Source organism: Micropterus dolomieu, linkage group LG20, assembly GCF_021292245.1.
Source record: "Micropterus dolomieu isolate WLL.071019.BEF.003 ecotype Adirondacks linkage group LG20, ASM2129224v1, whole genome shotgun sequence".
Taxonomy (NCBI): Eukaryota; Metazoa; Chordata; class Actinopteri; order Centrarchiformes; family Centrarchidae; genus Micropterus; species Micropterus dolomieu.
In genome coordinates, this window is record NC_060169.1 from 25895780 (window position 1) to 25920944 (window position 25165).

At 38.9% G+C, this 25165-nt stretch overlaps 1 protein-coding gene across 1 annotated transcript; it reads left to right on the forward strand.

Annotated features, from left to right (window-relative positions):
* Positions 1-1612: 1612 nt before the first annotated feature.
* LOC123959475 (FERM domain-containing protein 5-like) lies at positions 1613-23968 on the forward strand. Its single transcript, XM_046033556.1, has 13 exons — positions 1613-1726; positions 4367-4409; positions 4569-4647; positions 8124-8221; positions 10375-10498; positions 13333-13420; positions 13664-13752; positions 15014-15077; positions 15417-15508; positions 15609-15683; positions 15820-15888; positions 16037-16143; positions 21867-23968. The coding sequence occupies exons 2-13, from the start codon at positions 4403-4405 to the stop codon at positions 22454-22456; spliced, it is 1482 nt and encodes a 493-aa protein (XP_045889512.1). The 5' UTR covers positions 1613-1726; positions 4367-4402; the 3' UTR covers positions 22457-23968.
* Positions 23969-25165: the final 1197 nt, after the last annotated feature.

The following is a 25165-nucleotide window of genomic DNA, read 5'->3' on the forward strand; positions in this document are numbered from 1 at the left end:
CCGAGGAAATCAGGTCGGCTGAGTCAGTGAACTCTTTTAAGTCCCTTCTTAAAACATACTTTTATAGGAGAGCCTTTCCCGATCTTATTTGACTTTATTTTATCCCTTTTATTTTAATCTATTTTACTTATTTTATAATTTTGTATAATTGTCTTTGGGGTATTATTGTCTTTACACTTCTTAAAGCACTTTGTAACTTGTTTTTGAAAATTGCTATACAAATAAAGATTATTATTATTATTATTATTATTATTATTATTATTATATTAAAAACAGCTTGTCTTTGCAAGTCATTTAATGTTACCTGAGTGGTATACTGTTGTGTTGCGCTGTGCAGACCAATTGTTTCCCATTTACAGAGTCAGAGCTGTGTAGTGTGTGCTTAAGAATAAAAAAACGCAGAGATCTTATCTTCAACAGGCTAACAGAAGAACACAATACAGTGTTAAGTAGCGTCATTGTATTGTACATTTAGTAGTAGCCACCTTGCTTCTACGACAGAGACACCTAGTGGTAAAAAGTAGCAGATATATAAAAATATAGAATACAACAGGCTATACAAACAGCAGATTTTTTTTTCAGCGCACACAGAGAACGGACAGCTAGGGACCGTGAGGAGATATTCACGGAACTTGACAAAAAGACGTGTATTGGTTTCGAATAGCTTACCCCACCTTTAAAGGACGTCATCCATCTGTGCGTACTCCACTATGAGTGGGCTATAACTATTTTGATAGATGCCAGTGACTTAGTTCAGAGTTGAATTTTGCTGGCTATGCAAACAAACCAAAGCTCCAATTACTGGCTGATGTTCTGTTATGCATTCAGTGGCACCCCTGTTGTCATGTCCTTTATTGTTGCAGTTAAATCTAAATTAAGACTTCATTAAAATAGGTTTTCATTTTGGGGCAGATGCAGCTTTATAGCTTTTTTAGCCAGTAGGCTACATTTGAAATTGGTTAGCTGAACAACTTAACTCATTTTCTTATTATTTTAATAACCTAACAAAAAATGTAAACATTGTATTTAAAGTTCCTTTAATGATATACTGTATAAAGTATTCAAATTTTTAAATGGTCAGATTTTTATACTGCATTGCATGACAGGGGCTTCCTCTCCTCTCCAGCCTGCCATTCGCCCACACCTTGTCTCACTGTGTTTCCAGGTCGTTTTCTGCAGCAGAAATGTCTCAAAGCTTTCACAGATGGTTGCTGCCTCGATATGAATATTTGATAGCCCTCATATATCTCCCTTGAGGGTAATGAAATATTAAAACACTTTCTGGTGGCCGTTTTGACTTCTCAGAGGCTCCAAAAAAATGATGAGAAGGAGAAATAATTTGACACTATCACTTTGTTTTTAAAATGTCTTCTTCATTATGTTTGACGTTGGTTTCTGCTCGACCTGGGCAGAGTGAAGACTTTGGAGTGTTCACATATATGAACCATTTTCTGCTGGGGGTTCATTAACTGTAAATATGCATTGGGATGGAAAGGGTGGGGGCTGTGGAGTCCTGTGAAATGAAGTTGCTGTTTTCTATTTTTCTCTCTCCTTGTCTCTCTCTAGTGTCCCTCAATAGCAAGTTCATTATATTAATTTTCTCAAATTATTTCTCTTTCAGCGGGATGCCAAGGGACAGTACCTATTCGACCTCATCTGCCACCATCTCAACTTGCTGGAGAAAGACTACTTTGGCATAAGATATGTTGACCCAGACAAGCAAAGGGTAGGTATTCCTTTTTAATAATATACCCTATATAATATAACAACATTTCTTTTTTTTTGTAATTCTTTTTTTATTGGTATTCAACATTGGTCTCATGTTTCTGTACAATGTAATCCAAAAACTGTACACATATAACCCCTATTCACATCGTTGTCACAAATTACATAATTCAGCTTCTCAGAAGGACGTATGTGTAATATCAAAAAGGGGAAAGGACACAAACAGAAAAAGAACAAAACAAAACCAAAAAGAACAACTATGTACAGATAGGGAGAGATCTTTTTAAAACACCTAATTTACTGGGTTGTGAAAATAAAGTCCGGTCTATGGGGTGTTACATAGTTAACCCATTTTTCCCATTGTGAGGCAAAGTTTTCCAAGTTGTGATTAACAAACGCTGTTATCCTCTCCATTTTGTAAATGTTCATTGTTATTTCCATCCACGCATTCAAAGTTGGGCTTTCCTGAGATAACCATTTCCTGGTGAGAGACTTTTTACTTGCCACCAGTAATACATTCATTAAATTTTTATCCTTTTTTGACCATTCTTGAGGTATATATCCAAAGAATATAATTTTACTCTCTAGGGGTATTTTGCATTTAAAAATAACTTGTAGGGCATTGTGTATTTCTCTCCAGTAGTTATTAATGATAGGGCAGTTCCAAAAAATATAAAATAAAAAATAATGGTTTGCTTTTGGGATTCCACAGTTTCTCCAGCAAGCAGGGGGGTTGCCATCATAGTGGGATTTTTGAGAGGGTGTAATAAAGTACCTTATCAAGCTTTTCCAGCCGAACTCCCTCCATTTCTGGGAACTGGTACACCTCCATTGATATCTCCATATTGTTGCCCATTCTTCCCCAGATATAGTTATCCTCCCTTCTTTCTCCCATTTAGTTTTAATATGTGAGGTTGAATATGTTTTAAGATGTGACAGACCCTTATACATGTGTGAAATTACTTTGTTATTAGTATTACCCAACTACATTTCAGTTGGATTTAATTCAGTTGCATCCGGTGGTGTCTCTCTGTTACATCATGATTTGGTCTCTTCTCCTTTTCATGTCATCTTTCTTTCTTTTATTGGGTCTTTTATTTCCTCTCTTCTCATTTGTTTCTCATTTGTTGCATTGCCCTTCTACAACACTTGTAACCAGTATTTATTTATGCCGCAGGAGACTGTACTGTATAAGGCATAGTCTGTTTAGTCTTATTTAATGTACAGTAACTTTGTTTTTATTTACTGTAAGAACGGTCCTTTCTTGTCTGACACTTGTTTATGCTACTTGTACACTTATCTATCTCTGCTCTTGTCTTTGCTGTTTCAAACCGCAATTTCCCCACTGTGGGACAAATAAAGGTTTTCTTATCTTATCTTATCTTATCTTGTCATTCTTCAGACGAAATATCTAAAATGATTTTAACAGTGAAACTATGTTCAAAATAGAAATTTTTACCATAAAAAATTTATGTTGTCATTTAATAGGGGAGTTACAGAGTGTAACATCAACGATACATATGAGCATACAAGTTTTTCCACTTCCAGTAGCCTAGATATACTTTTTTGTTTATTTGTGAACACAACTTAGTCATGTGTCCCTTTGAATTAGAAACTAGTTCACACAAACCATATTATTTTCTTCTTTGAATGAGCTAATAGTTTATGAGTTCACAGAGCAAATATCTTATCCCATAAAATACATTTTATCTTGTCAAATGTAATACAGCATTGTGTTTAACAGGCTAGACTCGATTTTGAGGAAGATAACACTATACAAATGTAAATGTAAATCTTAAAAGGTCCAAGGAAACCTTGTAAAGCTGATGCAAGGATAAGGATGTGGCCACGGTTCTCCAGCAGATTATCAGTTAACTCTCACAGGTAGTGATGGATACTTTAAAAAATCTTTTTAAGTTTAAATGCCAGGTCGTAGTGGTCTAATGAGTTTTTCCCTCTACATAAATATTCAGAACAGGTAGGTAGGGCTGCAGGTCAATTATGCAAGCTGGCGAAAGGCAAACCCCTTTGATTGATATGAATATCAATCACAGAAATGTATACAGTCTGTGGTGAATGTGCAGGACTGACTGAGCATTTAGTTTTAAGTTAATCTTGCACTTTTGGACTGTGAATGGGATCACAAAGTTGTTCACTTTGCAGATTCTCGCTGCATTTTAGTAGTTGATATCAGCAAGCTGAGAGATATTTTAAGAAAATTTAAATGCAGGTGTTTGTAAAAAGTTAGTAATTAAAAACTAACATACTGCAGCATAATTGTGTTTCACAGTTACAGTCACTGTATTGTGAGAGCAGTGCCCCAGTATTGTCAGCATGTCTTCATCTTAATGATTAGAGCCAGTTTCTCCTCGTGATTGTGTAGCACTGACGGAAAACAGTGCTCTCCTGATTATCTTCCAAACAGCTTTCTTTCATCTCTTCTCTGCAAGCTGACTGGGTTGGAGGGGGTCTAAATAAACAGAAGGCAAGGAGTTAGGAATAATTCTACTGTGCCTTCCAGCTATAGATTACAAGTCATCATGTTCAGTTGTTGAGCAATCAGACCCCAGAATGACAGTTTAGCAATTAAAGATTCAGTGTCCAAAGTGCAGGTCTTTACTTCTCTTTCTCTCCCTTTCAGCATTGGTTGGAGTTTACAAAGTCAATTGCCAAACAAATGAAATGTAAGTATTTAATTTAACACGCCTTATAAGTTGGTCAAATCCAATGTTCAAATTTGACCAGAGTAATAATGTACTAAATATATCATGCAAAAATCACAAAGAAAAAGAAAAACACACAAATACATGATAGATTTTAAATGGGTGCCTTTTTTTCCCCAGCCCAGCCTCCATTCACCATGTGTCTACGTGTGAAGTTTTACCCGCCCGACCCTGCCGCCCTAAAAGAGGAAATCACCAGGTAAGGTTTCAACATAGCTGGGTGGGGTGCAGGTGGGGAGGGTGGGGGTGAGGGAGGGATGGATGGATGTTAAATTTTACTCTGACAATCTTTGCCTCTCATGACTCTCTTTGTCTACCAATGATCACATTGTAAAAGGGACTTGTTTATGCCTCGTCAGTGATTTGTTTTGCTTTTCCAACTGAGCCAAAGCAATCATATAACAAATGCAAATTATAGAAATGAGCATTGTTTTAAAGTGAAGAATACTCCACTGATTCAACATGGCTCTCTCCTATTACACTGTCTGACTCACGATGGACAGTAGCGACACCCGGATATTTTAAAATTTTCAAATCAACCGATGCTGACTCAAGTGACATCACTTGAGGCAATTCATCAGACTTCACACACCTCTGGGGCCACAAAAGGATTATATTAAATTTTTTTGTTTTTTTACATATGTAGTTGGACTTCCTCAGATCTGCAAACATATGCCTTCATTAAAGGACTTTTATTGAAGGGGTAATTAATTAATGTGTCATCAGTGTGTCAGTTTGCAATACAATATGTCATCATGTGATGCAACCATTTAGTTTGGCCAAAAGCTAAATAGGGTATGTTGATGATGTCAGTGTACACAGAGGTAATTCAGACATCAGATTTTCTGCCAAAGGCTAGTTGAGAAGGGAACAGCAGTGATTTGCGAGCACTGCTTACATGCAGATGGCAATTGGTGGCAGAGTCACGTTTCACAAAAATAACTTTCAGCTTTCAAATTTCAGATATATTTCCTAAAGGCTCTCATGCATGGGTCACATGGCTTTTGCTTTGATTAGTAAAATGTATCAATATTAAAATTATAGGAAATGATCTCATGTTGCAAATCATGGCTTGCATGATGCAAATTTAGTGAAACATGCACCAGTATTTTCTAAGGGGCTGAGTAAGCACACAGTTTTCTTAATCAAACATTTAATCACTAACCTTTACACAGACAACCAGAACATCCCTAGAAATACTTCTGATATTGTTTTTCCTCTGGTTTTGCAGCTCTGGTTATTCATTGCAGCTTCTTGTTGTTTTATTTGACCACTCACTGGTGGTATAAAAAATAATGTGGAAAAAGTGATGCCCTGGCGTGGAGGGGAGTTGGGAGTAATCACTTGTCAGTTGTTTTATATACAAAAGACATTTCAGCATGATTACACAATTACACTGAACTGGGATTAGAAATTACAAAACTCAAAGGATAGAGTGGGAAGAAGAAAAAATGAATCACAACCCGGCAATGTGGAAAGGAAATTGCACTGTCAACCTCTAGCATTTTCATTTGGAGCCAACCAAAACACATGAGACCACACAACCCAAACAGGCACATTTGTGTTCCTTTTTGTATTTCAGGTCAGCCATAAAGTCTTTTCTTTGTTTTTAGTGGATTCAATGCTGAGAAAGTAGAGAGTTGTGAATGCCATGTAAAGTGTGATTCTGGTTTTTAGAATATCTGCCATTATAAAAACAGAAAGTAAACATAGATTAACTATTAATAAACTTCTTACACTTAAGTAGGGATGATTACATCATACATCACTCTTTCTTGGGAAGTCATAACCACAAAGTAAAAATGCTGACATAGAGCAAAGCTAAATGGCAGAGATAAAATAAATTAGGTTTCTGGAGATATTGATATCTTTATTGAACCAAAGGGAGTGTCTCTATCTTGTGCCTTTCTATTAACTTTCTTGCCCCATAAAATAAGTATTATAAATATTCTCATATTTTACTGTTATTATTTTATGCCTCCGCAGCCGACTTCTTGATAATTGAAAATTGGAGATGTGCACTTCAGCTTAGTAGAGGTTTATGGAAAAATATTTGCTTTTGTGTGAACTAAGAATCCTTTCAGTACATACTGCATGTCTGTGGTAATCCTCATGGGAAAGTTAAGAATGAACATATGTCTGCAGCTTGTCTTCTTCATTATCAAGTTAAGATCACCATCTAAAAGGTAATCTGAAGTATTGTACAGTATTTTAAATCAGAATTTTGTATTGAATTAGAATGGAAATGAAAAAAGAACAACCACAAGTATAATTTCATAACAATACCCAGAGTTCAACAGTGAGTCTGTGTGCAGGAGGACTATTCTCTTTCTGTATAAGCTGCAGTGTCATGAAGCTCCTCGCCACTACTATACTGTGTGTGGCATCCTTGACAGCTGAACAAACTGCTGTGAGGAGAGAGCCAGAGAGCTACTGAGTGCACAGATCCCTGTAAATCACATCCCTCGACTGGTTGCCACGCAGTGAAATCTCTTATTCGCAATCCAGCCCTTCTTAATAGAGCAGAGCGCCTGCATGGGAGAGCTCCTCTATCCTACACCATCTGTTCTGACTGGAAGCTTTCACCATCACACAAATGCAATGAGCAAAAGCTTGTAATGTAACATTTTTTATGTTGCTTTCAGCTTTTAATTTTCTTTATATATAATTTCACAAAAAGGTAGGCAGGATCCAGAAGAAATGCCCATGTGCAGCTTCATGACTTGCTACCAGCTGCAGGGTGAGACTGTCTAGCTGAACATAAACACACTGAAGGAAATAAATGAAGCTTAACACTTCGACACTTACATACAAATGAACACAGCGTGTAGTTACATATAACTTGCAGACATCAGGTAATATCATCAGGTGATAACTTGGGCGTTCTATAATGTAAAAAGCTCAGTACAGCAATGTTTAGTACTGCTATACTATTTATTGCTTTGCTGCTTGGAGGGAAGCCGAATAACGGGCGGGAAAATTGACATATGAGTAATCTGTGGATGTTGTGGACAAGACCAGAAAATTGAGTTGCTCCCACAGGACTTCAGTGCTTATCAGCAGTCATATTTTAAATCATTGTCAATTCTCAAAATGATTATGCTTTAGCTCGGCTTCTGCCTTGAGGTTGGCTGCATGTCCCGTGTCTAAAGTTCCAATAGAAACATCATACATTTTTTCCTTTTTTTTTGTTGTAATTATAGATTAATCATAAATGGGTTGTGAAAGGGCCTAGAGTATTGGAGTAATCTACACATTTCACTGTGTAGAGGTACTGTAGCTTATCTGTAATAACCACTAGTAAACACAGGGCAGTTGCTTCAAAAGCTATCATTATATGATTTTTTTTATTGTTTCTAAGAACAGCCCTTTTGCACAGTAACCCCTTTACATACATGCTCATTATTTTGTCATCTAATTTTTAGTCATGCTAGCAACAATATCGTTTAGTCAGTCGGTCGATCAGCCAGTCGTACCATCACGGATCATTCATAAAGCTTTGGTGGCTCCCTGACTTTCAAGAGTAAGGTGTCCCTCGAGCCACAACTGCAGCCTCAAGAGACACTACCTCTAAATTGTAAACATCCCCTGTTTGTGCTGCCAAGAAAAGGTATGTCGATATTGATCCTATCTAAATAATGACCCAAATCAGTTTCTCTGTGTTCCACTCCACAGATATCTCGTCTTCCTGCAGGTTAAGAGGGACCTCTACCATGGTCGCCTCCTGTGCAAGACATCAGATGCTGCTCTTTTGGCTGCCTACATATTACAAGGTATGACAAAATAGGGAGTCTTTCAACCCCACTACTGTGACTTTATTTTAAATTCTCTCAAACAAACACAGATGTCATCACACTGGACATATGTGCCACCCTGACCAGAAAGCCAAGCAGTGCTATGGCCTCCTCTGACTGGTGCATTTGAGCTAAATGAAATGTTATATCTCACAGGTTGATTTGATCAAATATTACGTGATTTAATTTAAGTGTTGACTACCCTCAGCTTCCACAGTCCTCATGTTGGAGTCCTCACCCCAAACGACAACTGTACATAATTTACCATATTTCCTCTGACAGAGGTGTGTCTTCTACATATGACTGTGAATGATATTCATAATGTCTGTAACTGTCTGTAGACTCTTTATGATTTCCATATGACCCTGGTTTGTTAATAAACACTTACCAGCTGTGTTCTGTGTGTGCGTGCACATCCTGCCATATATGTACTTTACTGCGTGGGTGTGTGCAAATGTGCAAGCAGAGCGTGTTCAGAGGTTGAAGGCTCATACTGCTCTTGTTTTGTTTGATGCGGACCTTGAGAATCTGAAATTGTTGTTGTTATCTTGAATGAATTCAACCCTAAGCAACATAAAAAGGTCATTTAGACACAATGATTTCTCCAAGAGATTCAATGGAAGAGCCAGTATGTTTCCCTTAGAGATAATCTGACAGTTTTGTAAAAAGTTGATAGGTGGAGAAGTTCCTGGGTTTCTGTTTGACAGGCTCCTTTGGGTGAGGCTCATTAACATGCAGAGAGTTGAAATGCTTTAAGGTACCATTTCCCCGTCACACACTGTGCCAACCAGCAATCCTGCCAGACCTTCTCTCAGCATATCCCTGAATCTAAATGTTCTTGGTGTCATTAAGTGGCCCTGAACACCACAGGCATCAGTATATTGGAAGACATTGGCCAATATTGGCATGCTTGTTATATGTATCTATGCAGAGTTATATCAATCTATTCATCTATTTATTTACACCCTAAGAAAATTTGGTGAAAACTCCAGTACTTGCTAACGATTTGCATATATTTGTTCACAGGTAGTACAGAGAGTGGTGAAGAGGGGCAATACCAGTTAAGTTAAATCTTAGATTGTAGCCACATAAGTGGCTGCCTGAGCCTTCCCTTTCTGTAAATCATTTCTTCACCAGGTGTCTCTGCCAATAGTAAGCAATATTTCACACTGACAGCATGTCAAAAAATGTGAATCCCAGGAAGGCCTTGGTAGTGGCTAATGGGGATGCAAATAAATAAATAAATCCACAATGTCTATTCCCTGGATAAACTGGAATGTTTTGGGCTGTCTAAGATGTAGGGTTGCCTGCCTGAGCAGCACAATGCTCCCAAGAGAGCAGGCAAGTAGCCAAACTCTCCATGTAGTTCCTCCACTGTTTGCAATCTGATGTCAGTGGTTATTTAACTAGGCTGCTGAAGCTGAGTACAGTGATGCAGAGAACCGGAATCAGATATTGTTGATGGTACACACATTCCACCTGAAAAACTAATGTATAAAGACAAAGGATTTATTGATTTATTGTTTGTGTATTTGTTTAAGTTCTGAGAGTTATGTGAGAGTCCATCAGTCCTGGACTTTTCAGTATGCACAGCAATTTATGTTTTTGTGTGAGCCTTTTTGTGCACAGTTGCATTCAAAACCTTGACTTCTCTTGCCTGGGGAGCCAATTTGTACTGTGTGCTTTTGTCTTTTTGTGTCTTTATGCTCAGGCACTGTTTTTGAACACCATTCACTACAGTTTTGAGTTTTTATCAGGACCACCAGGCAAAATGCCCTTGGTACAGTAATTGAATACAAATATAAAAAATTTGATTATAAGAAATTACTGGGATGTTTTTTTATTTCAAAAAATGTTTCGCAATTGCAGCTACTTTGTACTCAACCTATGAATCATCTGCCCACTATCACCATTTGCTCGAGCCTGGAGATATTTAATGAACACTTGTTTTGTATGCATCAAATATTATTTAAATGTTCACATGTTGGTGCATTTGGAACTACTTCCAGCCAATGACAGCTATGATGTTTTACATGGCAATTGCATTTCAAGTGACGTAAGTAGATTAAAAAGTTAACATCAAACATCAAAGTTGACCTTTCCTTTGCTGTGTCTTTTCTCCAATTTTCCAGCTGAAATTGGTGACTACGACCCTGGCAAACACCCAGAGGGCTACAGCTCCAAGTTCCAGTTCTTCCCCAAGCACTCAGAGAAATTGGAGCGGCGGATTGCTGAGATCCACAAGACTGAGCTGATGTAAGGTGACACCTGTCCGTGTTCCCTTGTGCTCCTTCACTTATAGCATGGCCATAGCAGCCACATTCCAGGTATCACAGAAGCACATCCAACTGTTGGGTCCTACATACTGAGCTCTTACTTCATCTGCCTGGGGCGGCATTAGCTCAGTCCTTGGGGACTTAGCTTGGGAGCCAGTTCAAGTCCAGCACAAACAATTGCCGAAGGTGCCCCTGAGTAAGGCCCTGAATTCCTAACTGGGGTGCTGCACAATGGCTGCCCACTGCTCCTATCTAGGATGGGTTAAATTCAGAGAACAAATTCTGCATGCATTGTACATTGTGTAAAATTGTATGATAAAGATGATTATCATTATCAAATTCATAAGTCAATCATGGGAAACTAAAATGAACAACTGCTGTGATGGTTTTAAGTCTTCATATTCCAATGTGTAAACTCTCATTATGGGTGCAACCCCGATGCAGTGGGTTTGAGTTGTAGTATATTCCTAACTTTCCATCCATCACCAATAAACTGGAGACCGCTCTTCACAACCAGTACAATATTATATTATTACAGTATTTTTTAACAGTCCAACCAAAAAAAGGACATCTCACATTCAGAGCACATCTGCAAGTAATCTGATAAGATATGCTGAGCTATAGGTTTGAAATTTCATAGCTACTTAACGCGCTGAGTATTCACTTCTGTATATCTGGTTTGTATGTGTGTGTGTGTGTGTGTGGTTTCTTTTTGAATACTGTTTTGTTTAACCGGCTTTGCCTTCAAATGGGCTCTAAAGACTTGCACACCCAACCACCCCTGTAAAACAGTGCACTGATATTTTTATGCACAGGTTCTGTGCAGACTCTGATTGCTACTGTACACATTGAACATTGGCCTAGCCATTAAACGCACCAGTCTGCAGCATTCTCCGGACTTCAGCATTGAGCCGGCATGGTGCTCCCTGCTATGCGCCAGTTTTGGAGGGCCCTGCCTCAGGCAAACAGTGGCCAGAAGCCAGTGCTGGTGAATTTGAGTTTGTTCCCCTTAGTGGTGCTGACACTTCAAATAGTCTGGGCACAGTTCACACAACGTGATACCTTTCACAATTTTTCTTTTTGTTTCTGGATATTTTTTGCAAGTTCTCTCTTTGAGCACTTTGGACCTTTGAGAGAAATTGGGCTGCTGGGAAGCTGTATGGTTCGTCCTTTGGCAGTAAAAGGTTAGTTGTAGAGGTGGCCGTGTTGGATGTTATTCCTGCTCCCACATACACGTGATGACTAGTGTGCTGGACAGGCCTGAGGTGGGGATGTCACAGTCCCCACTCAATCTGGTAGATTGATGATGGTATGAGACACTTTTTTTTAATTGTCCGAACCATTACATGCAAATTCCAGTGTGCAGAGGTGAGCTCTACCAGTGCTTATAGATCTTAGGCCATATTGTGTAACCTTTGTTTGATTCATTAGCAGATAATTAACTTGAATTAACCCTGTTTGTTAGAACCTTTGTATTTTTCTCTGGTCTACATTTTAGTCTGTCTTTTAAACACACACACACACACACACACACACACACACGCATACACACATATGCAGGCACATATTATATACAATCCAGATGGACACAGACACTGGTTAGATATTTGATGCTACACTGCCCTCTATCGCTGAGTTCCACCTTCCTGTATGACAGCAGTTTTGAATTATCCCATGCATCTCCCCATAGTACCTGTCCAGGGTGTACCCCGCCTTTCGCCCAGTGTAAGCTGGGATTGGCTCCAGCTCCCTGCGACCCTGTATGCAGGATAAGTGGTTGACGATGGATGGATGGATGGATGGATCTCCCCATAGTTGTGTGTCAGTACAGAAAGAAGTTCAGAAAGAAGCTCCTACTTGCATAAATTTGCTCCTATGTTTGACAGAGAGGAATTTGCCAGGATACAAAGACTCTGGATGTGGCAAAGAGATAATGGAAGGAAAGGAAAGAAGGAAGAGCTACAGTATATCCTCCAGTTGAGCCAGCCTGTTTGACTATGACTAATTCTACTCATAATAAGTAAGGATTCATAAAACAGCAGACCGATATTTAATCCTTTATTTCTTTTGGTTAGTATCCGTGCTCTGAATAAACAAGCTGTAATATCGTTGGTTACTGCTTTGGTCTTTGACCTGGCACAAATAGGATCAGCCAGGTCTCTGAAAAATGAGTCAGCTTTAGCGTCTTTCTCTCGACACAATGACCATATCTGATTATCAGAAGAAGATAACCTGCTCAGTTTTTGTCTGGCAGATGAGCACTCTCTGGTGGAGCGCTGTATGAAGAAAGTAATTCTTACAAAACAAGTGTTTAGCCACAATAATAATGCAGCGTTGTTGTGAGTGTTTTTTAGGTTCCCTAAATGAGTACTGATGAAGAGTAAGTGGGTTGTCCCAGGCTTATTTGGGAAGATCTTTTCTTTTTTCTGTAGCACATAAAAACTCAAAGTCCACTTATTACAGTTTTTCACAATTGCTAAGACACATTTCTTGAAACCTTCACCCAAAATTCTCAAAGCTTTAAACACAGTCTTTAAACTACATTCACAATATTTTAGTGAGTGAGAATGTGTTTAGAGTTTTGCAAAAAGAGTGGATTACATTTGCAAAAAGTGTCTTAACTACCTGAACCTGTTTAAGGTTTTGCCAAAAGAGGGACTAATTTGACAAATGGGTTTAGGCCACTGAGCTTTTGGTTCAGAGACTGGGGTTTAGTGTTTTAGCAATTGTGAAAAACTCAGATGATGTCCTCTCAGTTGACAGATGGTTGTGACAGAAGCCAGTTAACTGACTTCTTGTTTTTTTTTCTCCCAGAGGTCAGAGTCCTGAAACATCAGAGCTCAACTTCCTCCAGAAGGCTCAGATGCTGGAGACGTACGGAGTGGACCCTCATCCATGCAAGGTGGTCTTCACAAAGCAAATGTATTCTGTAATTATGAGCTTGTGCTTTTAAGTTAGGTTTATACTTAATGTGCAGTTTCACACAATTAGTCATTTTGTATGTTTTTTGAGTAAATGTGAGATGAACTGTAAAGTACATCATAAAATGCATTTGTTATACTTCTGTCTTGGAGTTTCCTTTATTGATGTTGGAAATTTAAAGCAATCTAGAATAACAAAACATATGGGTTTTTGTGACTTTTAGGATGTGTCTGGCAACCCAGCTTTTCTGGCTTTTACTCCTTTTGGATTCACTGTGCTGCAAGGAAACAGGAGGGTCCATTTCCTCAAATGGTGAGTATAAACTTGTCATGATGGTAGATAATAACCATATTTAGATCTCGGCATGTGTGTATGTGCATGCCCACATTAGTGAGCAAAACCAAGAGCTCCATATAGACCAGTGTACGAAGTAACGTACTTAGAAAAAACATTCAGGAATATACATTCTCGCTTAATTAACAGCTTGTGCAAAGTAAAGTGCGAGCAAACTCAACAAGCTGCTTAACGGTCAAGTCCATATTTTCAAGTTTTTATGTCAACATAACTCTTCTTCTAAATAATATAAAGTGCTTCAGAACATGTTGTTTAAGATGCCAGCAAAGGAAAAAGAAAAATGACTCCAAAGAGCTTACATGGCAAAATCCTAGTTATCTGAATCCAAATTATTTGTTCCAAACATCTCATATTTGCTTAATTGTCTTCACGATTTAGATTCCTAATCCTACAGGGATTTAATGTAAAAATACACTACACCCCATCAGTTAAAGTAGCAGTTCCAAATATTGCTATGTGCAACTTTGTGGGGAAAGAATTCAAGATTTAGTGTTTGCATACAATTTAAAATTGTGCAAAAATGATCAACACATAGGTGAATGTGAGTGCAATTAATTTTTCTTGAGAGAATATCATTTAAAAAGTTGGATTCAGAGCCAAGACCAAAAATATGAAGCTTTTGCACTTTTGGCTTCCAATGAAACTCACACCAATCCTCCAGGAAACAGTACTGTGCTTTGGTGGAATTTGGCATCATGCGCATGACCGCCAGGTCCTATGATGCCCTCTGACTTTTGCCATACACATCTGTTACAAAAGAAACAGCTTTAAAAGTATTTACAAAATGTTCAGATCACCACATACACTCACAACTTTTTTAAATTATGATCATTTGAACTATTAGGTCCAATATAATGTATATTTACTGTAAAAGCCACCAACAGCTTTCATTTAAAATGGCTATGTGAAGTTGCTTTAAGTTGTGTTGTTGTAGAAATCTGTTTTTTAAATCTCATGCAGCTTATTACCATTCGTTTCTGGGACTAGAATCAATGTGTCTAGACCTTTCAACACAGAAATTAAACACTCTTAGTCTTATTAATTTGCTTTCAGCCACAATTATTTACCACCTTTATCCATTTCTGTCGTAACCTTCTGTCTCTGTAATTCTCCCTCCCTCCCTCTCTTTATTTTGCATTCTCACTTTGTCGTCAGGTTATAAATTTGTCATAATAATTGTCTGCCCTTTGTTCTGTCTGTATCTGTATCTCAAACTCAGGGAGGAGGTGACCAAACTCAAGTTTGAAGCAAAGACATTCCATATATATGCAAATCAGAAGGAGGTATGTGTGTATGCATTATTAAAATGTTGTCTAGCATGTGGAGCTCCACTGGGGTGCCAGTGTAATTTATCTTTAATGGTGAAGTAAACCGGGAATGAAGAGACAAAAATGTGTGTTATCCATGGGTTTTAGTAGACAAAAGAGCCACCGAGAGTATACTGCATGTTCTACAGGTCCAAAGAGCTCTTGAGGGGGGTTGCTTCGGCTGATCAGTAACAATGTCCTGAAGCCAAGAGCACGTGATCTCATCACATGATGAAAATGTCTTGAAAATCAGCTGAAGGTGTCTGGTTGAAGAATGACTGGTATGTATGAGTTACTGTACTGGACTTGTTACAGGATAAGAAGATCATACTGACATACTTTGCACCTACACCGGAGGCCTGTAAGCATTTGTGGAAGTGTGGAGTCGAGAATCAGGCCTTCTACAAGTGAGTTACAAGACCTGAAACACAAAACTGCAGAAAGGAACAACATTTCATTTATGTTTGTGATTATGTTTATGATGTTTCACTTTCCATTAACTCACAGGTTGGAGAAGTCGAGTCAAGTTCGCACTGTGTCAAGTAGTAATCTATTCTTCAAGGGCAGTCGCTTTAGATACAGGTATTGAATGCCCACGAAGTATTTGTAATACATAACTTATAAATATTAAGTACATATTTGCATATTAAAGAACAGACCGGCAAAACATGTCTTACTGAAGGACACATTAACAATTTTTTTAAAAATGTTTTCTCAGTGGAAAGGTTGCAAAAGAAGTAATGGAACAAAGTGCCAAAATCAAGAGAGACCCCCCTGAGATACACAGGTCTGAATTTTTATTTAGTATTACCTGCAGCTCTAAAATGATCTGAAATGTGGGTTAACAATGATTCATGCATTTAATGTATTGCTACATGTCATGTATTGTGTCATGCATATGTCATGTAGGAATATGGGTGTGTGTCTTTGCCCAGGGCTGGTATGGTGCCGAGCAGGAGCTGTCCATCCATCACCCATGGCCCTCGTTTGACGAGTGTGCCCAGGACCCGACGGCGAGCTGTGCACATCTCCATCATGGAGGGTAAGACCCACTCAAAAGAATAGCGAAATGACGTAAATACAAACTGTGGCTGATGGGAGGTTGAGGGTTTGAGTTCTCAGGCTGGGCTGCATTGGCGAGTGAGCAAGAGGCCATTTCCCTCTGTGTAAAGCAGATATTGTGTCAGGAAGCCTTAGCGTCTCTTAGTCCAGTGGTTCCAACCCTTTTTTTTTTGGTCTGACGTACCCCAATACATAATGTGCAACTTTATCCAACACCACCCATCATATTACAAATGTGTTCATTTGAATTAATTTTTTCACATTTTGCTAACTATTTCATCCATTTCTTACTTTTAGACGTTTCACCATTTATCCAGTACTATCAGCAAACTATTTCACTCCATCACTTTCATCTAACTATTGTCTATTCATTACATTTAGCCATATACTTCAAACATTTATAAATGATTTACTTTTAGCTAACTGTTTTGACTGCTCTGCTCACTAGCTAACTAGTTTTCATGCACTCTCAAGCACTATAGTGTTCAGGGGCAGCTTGACTCAGTATGCGGATTTCCTTATAAAAATCTGGACCTGTATTTATCAAGCTTCTCAGAATTTCTCATAAGAACATTGCTAAGAACTGACTTAAGAGTAAAAAAGTCTTGGCTCAAAGTTGTGCTTAAAAGTTAGTTATCAACCATCATAGTCCTAATTTGAGTGAAGTGTAGGACTAAATCTTAAGTGTCAGTCTTAGTGCTGATTACGACTTTGCTGTGCCGCAAACAGGATTTTGGATGACGATGTCGCAAAGGACCAATCTCTGAATAGATTTCCTTCTTTAAGAATATTCTTAGATAAATTCACATTGAATGGTGAAATTCCTAAGAGGAGTTTATATGAAATTCCTAAGAGGAGTTTATATTCAAGGAGTTTATATTTATTTAACAATAAAGAATTTAAGATAATGCATTATGATATAGGCCTACACGTCAATAAATTAAAAAGTTTATCTTTAGATGAGCGCCATCAAATGCGCCTCCTGTACTGCCGGCTATTTGCATGAACTGTGTTTGCTTCTGTCGGATTACGGGGGGGGTGTTGTTGGGAAGTGTTATAATTGTTTGCATGACTATTCAGCTTAGTGATGGTTGTGACGGGCCAAAATCATCAGCATTGCTGCGTTTGTCCTGTGGCAAATAAACGAAGTGTTATCTCCACCATCAATTTAACTGAAAACGCATTACTGCGTAAAGTCAGTGGTGAGATGACATCCCTCACCAACTCGCTGACAAAGTTTATGCCTGGGCTAAGTTTTTTTTCGCCAATTGCTAAGACGCAATGGTCACAACTGAAGCCACTTTTTCAAAACTCTTCACACAGTCTGCATTAACATGTATCTTGGCCAAACAGTTAATCTGACCTCCAAAAGTCACTCAAACCACCAAAACACTTCGTACAAGTCTCAAAATAGACTCGTTCAGCCAAAACACTGGCAACAATTTTCATTTAGAAAGCATACAGTCTCACTCATAACACACTGACCTACAACACACTAAAAACAGGGAGCATTTCATAAAGGACGGACTTTTATCTTTGAAGTGTGAGCGAATAAATTAGGTTTCCATTATATAATAACATATTTTCACTTTGACGGTACTAAAGTATATGTAACAAGAATGCATCAGAAATGCAGCAATATCCTTTATTTGTTCTATATCTGTGGATAGTATTGTAAACTGAAAGATTTTACTGTAAGTTGAAACAAAAAACCCCCCACAAATTTCTGGAATTCCAGGGCAAACAAGAAACACCTCAAAAACTCATGATGTACAGTACTTGTGGGTGCTAGTCCTCCCTCCCTGCTACATTTGGCCACAAGTTCTCATCAATATCACATCTTATGTCTTCCCTGGCGATGCATCTTGGACAGTATGTATGCTGTAACTGCAGCAGAGTGGTGGAATGCCACATTATCCCACACAACAACAGAGATAGGAGAGTTTCTTGCTTCTCTCTCCTCCGCTGGCGCAAGGCGATTATGCAGGTCATCAAGGAAAGACATGAGCCTCTCCGTATTGATAACGGAGTTCTTTCACACGTTCACAGTTTCTCTCGAATGGTACAGGGTACAACTGCTTCGTCCTTATTTTATGTTTCTCCAGGACTCTGGCAATTATCGTTGTGCTGACCGAATTCACATTTCCAAAAGTGATATTGTCTGCCAGCACTCTGTCCTGAATTTCCCGCAGTTTTATTGCATTGTTTCCAATTACCATTTCAACAGTGGCAATTTCTTGCACATCTGACAATATTCTACCTCTCCCTCCAAAATTTGATTGTTTTGTGTTTTACTGTGGGATACAAAGGTTGCCTCCCACAGTAAAACACAAAACAATCAAATTTTACTGTAAAATGTCAGTACATGTAAAAATGTAAACATACTGATTTGTACCGTAATATGTAGTTCAGTTATCATTGAAAGATGCACATCTCACCTGTTGTGTTGCCGGAAAATCCGTACTATTGATGCAACTGTTGAACGCTGCAGATTTGGTTGCACCCTTAAACCAGCCTCTCTCAAAGAGAGACCATGGTTTACAACAGTCAATAATTGTGGCCCTTATCTCATCAGAGACCCCCGCTCTTGGTTTTCCTCTCCTTTGTCTTCCACGAATCCTTCCCCTTGCCACTCTTCTTTCCCCACCAACCTGTCTTCCTTGATCCATGTTTTGAAACTACTGCCATTTGAAGCTGTCCCCTTTTGTCTGTGTGGTAACAAGACTAAACACAGGACACCTGGGTAGGCTTTCAACTGAAATTGTTATCAGCTGTGTTTGTGTTGTGTTCTAAGATTTTCTATTTATTTCAATCTGGTCACTGCAGACATGCAGTACATTGACCTTCTGTTTTGAATGTGTTTTTAACAGTTTTGGACGCAGTGTGTTAGTATTTGAAATGAAATGATGTGCTGCAGATATACAGTGTTTTACAGGTGGTGAAGTAGTAATGAGAAAAGAGTTCATGAATTTTGTAGAAAGGGGTCATTGAATGCATTTTGTGTGAAAGCAATGAAAATTTATTCACAGTTGGTCCACAATACACTTCTGTTTCGCTTTCGTTGTGAAGAGTTTTGACAATGTGACTTCAGTTTTGACCAAAAACAGTTACAAAAAACTGTAACTGCGCGTCATCAGAATTCTTCCTCTCCGCATGTCTGTTTCCACAGTGCCATCACAAGCCCCTACTGGCAGCACCTACCCTCTTGAGAGACCTCTCGAGCTGTCTTAAATAACTGGTAGAGAAAGAGTGATTCTCAGTTTTGAGAAATTTGATAACTTGCTTGCTTGCTAAGTTTAAAAGTAGGAGTAAATTTTATGAATTCTCAGCACTTAAGACTAAAATGGCACTTTGAGAAGCTTGATAAATACCAGCCCAGATCTTAATTTAAATTTTCCAAATTACTTGAGCTATTTTGACATCATCAGTTTATAAAGGGCACTTATTGTCTCCTCTTTGCCACAACAGGCAAGTAACCTTTTGCCTATGCTGCAGCTGTGAGTAAGTTTACTCTCAGTTAATCAGATGGGCTAAAACTTATAGCATAGTCTGTTCCCAACAAAAAAGGTCAAACTAGCCCCCTTCTTGTCATTGCCATAGAGAGAAGGCTCTGACATTGCATCCCACTGTTACAACACTGAAACAACCCCCCTGTGTTTTGTCCTGTTGCTCTGTCTGCGCTGGTATTTCCACTGGTAATAATATCTCAGCCTGAAAATAGCTCCTGCTGTCAGGGGCCATGCCGTTAGTGTCACAGCTGACGGCAGGGAGGGACGAGGTGAACTGTAGCCCAAGTGGACCACATTCCTGGGCCTTGTCTTTCACTCTCTGTCTGTCTTTCTGTTTATCTACCGCTGTCAGACTGCCTGCCAGCATGTGGTAGCTTGCTGTGGAGAAGGAAGCCAGCCGCAGTCGGAGACAAAGACAGACGTCAGGAAGACAGAAAGAGGAGAGGCGGTATTAAGAAAGACAGGGATAAAGAAAAAGAGAGAACACAGATAGGGTTAGACAGGTGTTTTCTGCTCCCCTCGAATCATGGTGAAGTGTCTGATCTGCATCAAGACCAAGGTGAACGTTCACTTGCGTATGGTTAACCATTGCTATCGAGATGTGAAGGTGCGCGTGCTTTCTCTGGGACCCAGGCTCTTCGGCAAGGTACTGGGGGTCCTACCGCTCTTCCCTGCCCTCCCTGAGGGTTCTTCCACCTCAGGCTCTGGTCCTAGGTCGGGACAGAACGCCAGGACTCTTTCCAGGCTAGCTGTCCCACCCCAACTCCATGGCTGCAGACCACCAGCCAATTGTGCAGGTAAAAACTGGGGCTGGTTTAGTCATGCTGGATTGTAGAGTTCTGCCTTTCTGTCAAGCCAGATTTGAAAAGAGAAGCTCTGAAAAATATCAACTTTCTCTTGAAGAAGATTGTTTGAACAATGAGCCAAATATTTCAAGGCGGTGCTGCCACAGTTCTTAGAGGATGTTGTTCTTGTGTTTCCTTTAAGTTGCCACCAAATTGTATTTAGACATTCAGATTACATGACGGGAGAACAGGATCAGTTTCTTGAGCATGGGTCATGACAAGCTGACCATTAGAAACAGCTCATGCTTCACATCTGAATAATAATGTTGGCACAGTATTCAACAAGTACTTGAATATTCTGGCAGCCGGGCAAGCCAGGTTCAAACCCAAAGAGGCTGAACATAATTTCCCCTTAAAACTCCTCCTTTAAGTGCTTAAAAGCAGTGACAGGTTCTATGTAGTCACACATTTGCATCAATTACTTGTAGACATAATAATAAGCTATTTTTCTTTACTTGAGAGTTAGTTTACATAACAAAAAATATTGATGCTGTACCTAATGTTAAAGTTTGATGTGCACAGAAACAAATGAAGAGTCTACCACTACTGTAATTAGAATAAGTGCTGTGGCAAATGTTGTCAAGCAGTAAGACAGAGAAACTTGAAACCTTAAGAGGTGGATTTCTCTGTGACATTTTAATTATTTGAATTGTACTTGAGTATTTCCATGTCTACTTCTAACATTATATTTTTATTTATCTAAAATGTACCATTTTGACTGTGCTTTAGAATAATATATATTTTTATTTGAACAATATCACAGGGATTCACAGTCTGGATCATTTGAAACTGGAGCTGTTCTGTATTTTCACTAACCTAAAAGTGGCAAACACACTACACACGCACACATGCATGGAAAAAAGTACATTCTTTTCATCCTATTTACTTTTCTTATCCGTTGTATCCGTTGTTTACTATCATTGTTTAGAGGTCTCTTCATCAATTAGATATTTGTCACTGTGATAGCACACAAATAGTTCAATGCTATATATACAGTATTATCTGGTATGTATTCCAACCACATATTTGAGACTGTATTCCCAGTCTGGTCGCCTCATAAAAAAGCATGAGTTGTTAAGTTTATTTAATGTAGTGTTTTCTTTAAATACAGTTTTTCCTCATACATTACCGGATTTTGTTTGTATTTCCATTTTTACATAGAGAAAGTACACCTTTTGGAATGAAATGTAACATGCGTGTCCTTAAATCCTACATGTCTCGTTGGGTCTAAGTTATAAGAAAGCCACGTCAGAATCTCTCATCAAATGTGAATGTGTCATGCAACAAAACCTCCCAGATATACAATACATCTCCCTTATGAACTGCCTTCCTCTGCTGTGTGTTTTCAGGTCTGGAGTCCCTTCGAGACAGCGCCCACTCCACGCCTGTGCGCTCCGTCTCCCATGGGGACTCCTTTATGTCTTCTCGGGGCCACATGGTGGACGGCAGTGAGGCAAGCACGTCTGCAATCATCTCTGATGAGGCCTACAGCCCTTCGGACAGCGTGCTGCCCACACCTGTGGCCGAACACGGGATGGAGATGCCATTGGCTCGTCACCTCAATGGAGCTCCCCGCAGCATCGATGAGGAGAAGGAGCCAGATGCAGGTGCATCGAAGGAGAGGCAAGCAGGGGCTTGCACTTCCGGCAGGAGAGGACTGCGTATGATCAGGAGCAGGCCATCACCACCAAGCGATGTAGAGGAGCTGAACAAGTTCATCCTGAGCGTGTTACGGCTGTTCCTCGTTACCATCGGACTGCTGTTCGCCCTGCTGCTGCTCCTCATCATGCTGACAGAGTCAGACTTGGACATTGCCTTCCTGAGAGACATCCGCAAGACACCTGAATTCCAGCAGTTCCACTTTGAATACTTCTGCCCTCTGCGGCGCTGGTTCGCCTGTAAGTTACGATGGATGGGAGGTTTTCTCGTCAGCAAGTGAAGCAAAGTGAAAGATGCAGAAACTGAATGACACAACACAGGGGACACACACACACAGAGGGTGGGACAGCAGCCCTATTCTGATTATCAAGTCAGCTTCTCCCAGGAAGGAGTTCCTGTCACAAGCCAAGTACTGTCCCCTGATGGGCCTTGTTTGTTTGACCATCACTGCGAGGAAAGGAAATCACATTTTACTTTGGTAATTCAGGTCATTTCAAGGTATTTTATTTTTTACACAGTCACAGTAACAGGGTTTAATTTAAACACCGAAAGGGACAAGCAAGTCTGACAGACTTCACCTATTCAACCACAGAAAATAGTTGCCTTTATTTTTGTATTAATTTATATGTTGCAACATCATTGTAAGGCAGAATGACCTGATGTGTGGGGTGTGTTTTGTGTGACCTGAGAGTTTGAGTAAAGTTTTGAGAGAAGATGAGATGGGGGCCCATTCTAGCTCATCTAATTTTCATAGTTCAAACCAATAGTAACATTCATTATGATGAAATGTTACTATGGTCGCTGCTTTGAGATTGGAAAGTTGAGTTGTACCAGTATCTGAGGGTTAGAGAAAGTGTGAAATGGAAAACTAAGCAGTAATGAATGTAGATCAATCCTGAGACAAATAAGACAAATATTAAAGTTTTCTAAAATGGAATTGGCCATGTAGAGGGACACATGTGAGTGTTAAAACACAGGAAAGAGTTGCAAAAATAATAAATGCACCTTTGAATGATGGACAACTTTCCTGAATTGTCCTGATGTGTTATACAACCCAACACCTAGTATACTGAATTTAAACAAATGCTAAAAATGTGTTGCAGTATGTATTTGACTCAGGAGTGATGTTGCTGCTGACCTGTTGGCTTGAATCATTGTTACTGTTATAACAATATGTGGCCGGACGTCCATTAACAGTGTTCTCACGTTACCGTTTCTGTCCAGCTGTTAGAGCACCGATAAAGTTTTGTCATCCAGTGACTATATATTAAGGATAAATTGTAAGGACATAAGTAAGTAATGGAGGTGGTAGGTTTACTGATTTTATACCATAGCAGCCAAATAATGCTACTAGCTACAATCAACTTCTGTGTGTAAGGAGCAGTTGTCACTTTGCTGTAGTTACTTTTACAGTAGTTGTAAAGGTGATGGGACTATTTGAGTTAGTCCTGTAGTGATAGTGAAGTGTTTGGTTAGCTCTTTGCCTCCCACACTCTGTAGACGGAGTTTATCTTGATGTGCAATACTGTTAATATAAAAAAACCAACAAGATCCTTTCCATTAAGGGAAATCTGACCTTGTTTTACCTTTGTAAAGTGCAAAATCTAGTGCTATTTTCCCCACAGTACCCGATTAAGAGAGCTTGTTGTAAGTTCACATGTTGAGTGAAGGTCATTTAACTTTGTTTAGTCCTGCTGTGTTCAAATTTATGCATTTATCTGTGAAGGCTGAATATATTTAAATCATGTTTCCATTTTTGTACAAACTGATGTCTTGTTAACACATGGATATTTTCCTCACTCAGTGACTTTTAATGGACTTGAAGCATTTTTTTTTTTTTTTTTTACAGTAGATACATAGTTTTCAGCCCTGCTTACAAGACAGCCTAAGTAAGTCATGTTTATGTCCTACTGTAATCTTCATTATCACACCTACCAAAGAAACCTCTGTTGTCTGATATTCAGTCAGTTTGTGTCAACAGATGAAAACTCTGATAGTCTGCTGTCCTTCACCAGCCTTATTACATACGTGCTATTTCACAGGTTAGCCTGCAGTGCGTCTTTACAGCACAGAGCCAGTCAGTTTGTGACAGTTAACAATTGCTCCTCTTAAGTATCCTACAAGTAGTTGGTTAGGAAGTGTATGTGCTGTGTATCAGTGGTAATTACAGGCTGATCAGCAACAACATTATACCTTAAAAAATTATGTTTTATGCAACCAGAGATGGTTTGGGAAAGTGATTTGCTGAGAGGTTTAGGATGTGCAGGTGTTTGGAAAGTTGATGTATTAATATTCAAATCCTTCCTAAAGAAATCCACAGGTTGAAAGTTAACATGAACATAGTACTCAGAATCCCTGTACTATTAAATATCTAGGCTTAAAATATAGATTCGCTTTTGCACAGTATTGATATTTTCAAGATCAGATACCCTCATATTTTGTGGTTTGTTTTCAGACTTGATAAATTACGGATGTATTTGCTTTAATTCAGATGCGCTCTGTGGTTTTGATTGATGTGTTAGTTCATGTGCGGAGAAAAAAAAAGGCCAGTCCAAGCAGAAAATTAACTTTTACTTCCTATCATTTGTACTTTATAGTCCCAATTTAGATTCATGGTATGAAAAACTTTACTACATAATTTGAGCAATAAATATTAAAGATAATGTAATGAATATTAACCATAAACTGCAAACTAATATTTGTCTGTCTGCTAGACATGCTGTTTGGTTGTTGCCTAATCCTTGACTCAATTTATTGAAACAGAGTAGAAGCAAGTTTTCTTGTGAAAGTACATGTAAATGACGTGAACACATCAGACAGTTGATCCATTTTCAATTGACTCTGAACAGGTTTGGAGGAGCAATTTGTATTTTAATTCTAACAGCATAAGTAGCATATTCAACTACCTGAATATTTCTTTTTGCAACAGCTCAATATATATTTTTTGGATTGCTAAAATCTGTTTCATATCACTTGGACTGGCATAGTG

Excerpts from the sequence above, each read along its gene's own strand:
- LOC123959475 (XM_046033556.1), top strand. Across the intron at positions 10,499-13,332 it reads ATCCACAAGACTGAGCTGAT|AGGTCAGAGTCCTGAAACAT; the intron begins GTAAGGTGACAC and ends TTTTTCTCCCAG. Across the intron at positions 15,684-15,819 it reads GGCAGTCGCTTTAGATACAG|TGGAAAGGTTGCAAAAGAAG; the intron begins GTATTGAATGCC and ends ATGTTTTCTCAG.